At 44.6% G+C, this 1,860-nt stretch overlaps 2 protein-coding genes across 2 annotated transcripts in view; one reads left to right on the forward strand and one right to left on the reverse strand.

Annotated features, from left to right (window-relative positions):
* The window catches only part of chrm5b (cholinergic receptor, muscarinic 5b), a 13,983-nt gene that overhangs the window by 3,012 nt on the left and 9,111 nt on the right, over nt 1–1,860 (reverse strand). The gene's annotated exons all lie outside the window — the stretch shown is intronic.
* Nucleotides 91–1,860, forward strand: part of LOC106522439 (cell death regulator Aven) — a gene marked incomplete at its 3' end in the record, with an annotated part of 23,272 nt that continues 21,502 nt past the window's right edge. Inside the window, 2 exon segments of the mRNA XM_014015444.1 lie at nt 91–327; nt 1,269–1,440. Of these exon segments, the coding sequence (XP_013870898.1) occupies nt 97–327; nt 1,269–1,440 (403 nt within the window).

Here is a 1,860-nt window from a genome sequence, read left to right on the forward strand (position 1 = left end):
AAAAATAGACATTTAAACTAGAACAACCGGTCATTTCCGTGACTGTAAAGCAGGACTAGGAACCTTCAAACTATTCGCTGTAACACCCGAGCCGCTATGTYAGCGGTGTCACACAGTAAACCTTCCCCTCAGTTCACAACAAACATGGACGGTAGAGTTCGTCGGGGCAGGGGAGGCAGCTGGAAGCGAGGCGGCCGGGGTGGAAACGACGCCGACGGTGAGCCCAGAGGCCGTGGAAGAGGAGGCCACCACCGCGGCCGAGGAAAACGAGACCACCACCGGGGTCGTGGACGAGGAGGAGGTTCCCACGCGGACTTCCCTCAACGGGTGAGACCGTGTCCCATCGGCGACTCCCTCTWTTCCGCCCCACCAAACTTCACTACAAATTTCGAAAATTTGTGTCATTTTTGCCAGTGAACCAAAAAACTCACCCCAAAATGATATTAGAAGTCTTATCAAGTTGTCAACATTTACTCGGCTTTACTAACAAACACTTAATGTGAAGTTTATCAGCTAGTTTTGAGCTTTGTTTGGTAAAATTGCTAAATATTCCCTAAGTAATTATACAGGTGCAAAACCTGAGGATTTGATATGACACCAGAGGCTTTATTCACGAAATGATGATCAGTCAGGTGATGCTCCTGACAGAATTAGAGGAGAAACAATAGGGGCTCCTTTCTTGATTGCAATCATAGGAAGAACTTTTGGTACATAGGGGCTCCTTGATTGCAATCATGAAAATCTCCCTGGTGTATCCATACTTACCATGTGGTCTCTGATGACATGAGAGAGAGAGAGAGGGGGCAAACAATGAACCATTTGTTTTACTTTTTCAAAATGAGAAGAAGATAATATCCACGGTTTAAATCGACTCCCATTTTCATGGCATCATTATGAAAATGTTTGTTTACTAACATGACTGAAATGTACCTAACAAAATTTCCCTGAAGTGTATTTTAGGAACAAAGACACTACTTTTAGAGATACCACACTGTTTATTCTCTRTATTAGGATCTAAGTAAACTTTGATATGGTAGTAGCTGAGAGACCTCCATCAGGCATGCTTTGAGTGCTAACAGATCCACAATAMTTACTCATTTACTAAATTTGACCAAAATGTTTATGACTCTGTCGTATTTCATCATGAAATGATTTTAATTTAAAACTCTGGCATAAAAGGCTGCGTTCTTTTAAACAATATTTAGTTCACTGTGTGTCAAAATAAAAAAATAACATCTTGTACATTGCACCAATCTGTTCTCTTTTAGCACCAAGATGAAGGAGAAATGGTTGAGGATGAGGATGACGGAGCAGAGGTGTTCTCCAGGAGGAAGTTGGAGTCAAACTGGGACCGTTACGAGGAGGCGGAGAGGGCGGAGGAAGATGATGAGACGCCCACCCAGAGAGGAACGGACTACCATGTGCTGCTGGGGTCCTCAGGTGAGACACCTGCAGGGTGCTGGCTCCGCCTCCTGCAGCACCGCTGCTGTCGGTGCTTTTTCTCCTGGCTGTGGTGAAAATAACGCTGCGTCGAGTTGTCGTGTTTTCAACTTGTCTCTGTGCTTTAATTAGTTTTGCTGTCTTGAGGAACTTTAATTGTTCAGAGTCTGATGGCTGCCTTGTTTGCCTTTGCTAATTTCAAGCGGAGTCTGTGTTTGGGCCCCGGGGATCTCCACGGTCTCTCATACTSTTAACATTTCTTTCTCTAGAGGATCATAAGAAAGAGCAGAGTGCTGGCTCATTAGAGCAGAGCTGCAGTTTCATCAGATGGAGTCCTGACCTCGGCAGAACCTATCTCAAAATTAACTCGTGTATCTAGTTGCTGAGTCAACACACACACACACACACACACACACACAC

Source organism: Austrofundulus limnaeus, unplaced genomic scaffold (assembly GCF_001266775.1).
Source record: "Austrofundulus limnaeus strain Quisiro unplaced genomic scaffold, Austrofundulus_limnaeus-1.0 Scaffold129, whole genome shotgun sequence".
NCBI classification, from domain to species: domain Eukaryota; kingdom Metazoa; phylum Chordata; class Actinopteri; order Cyprinodontiformes; family Rivulidae; genus Austrofundulus; species Austrofundulus limnaeus.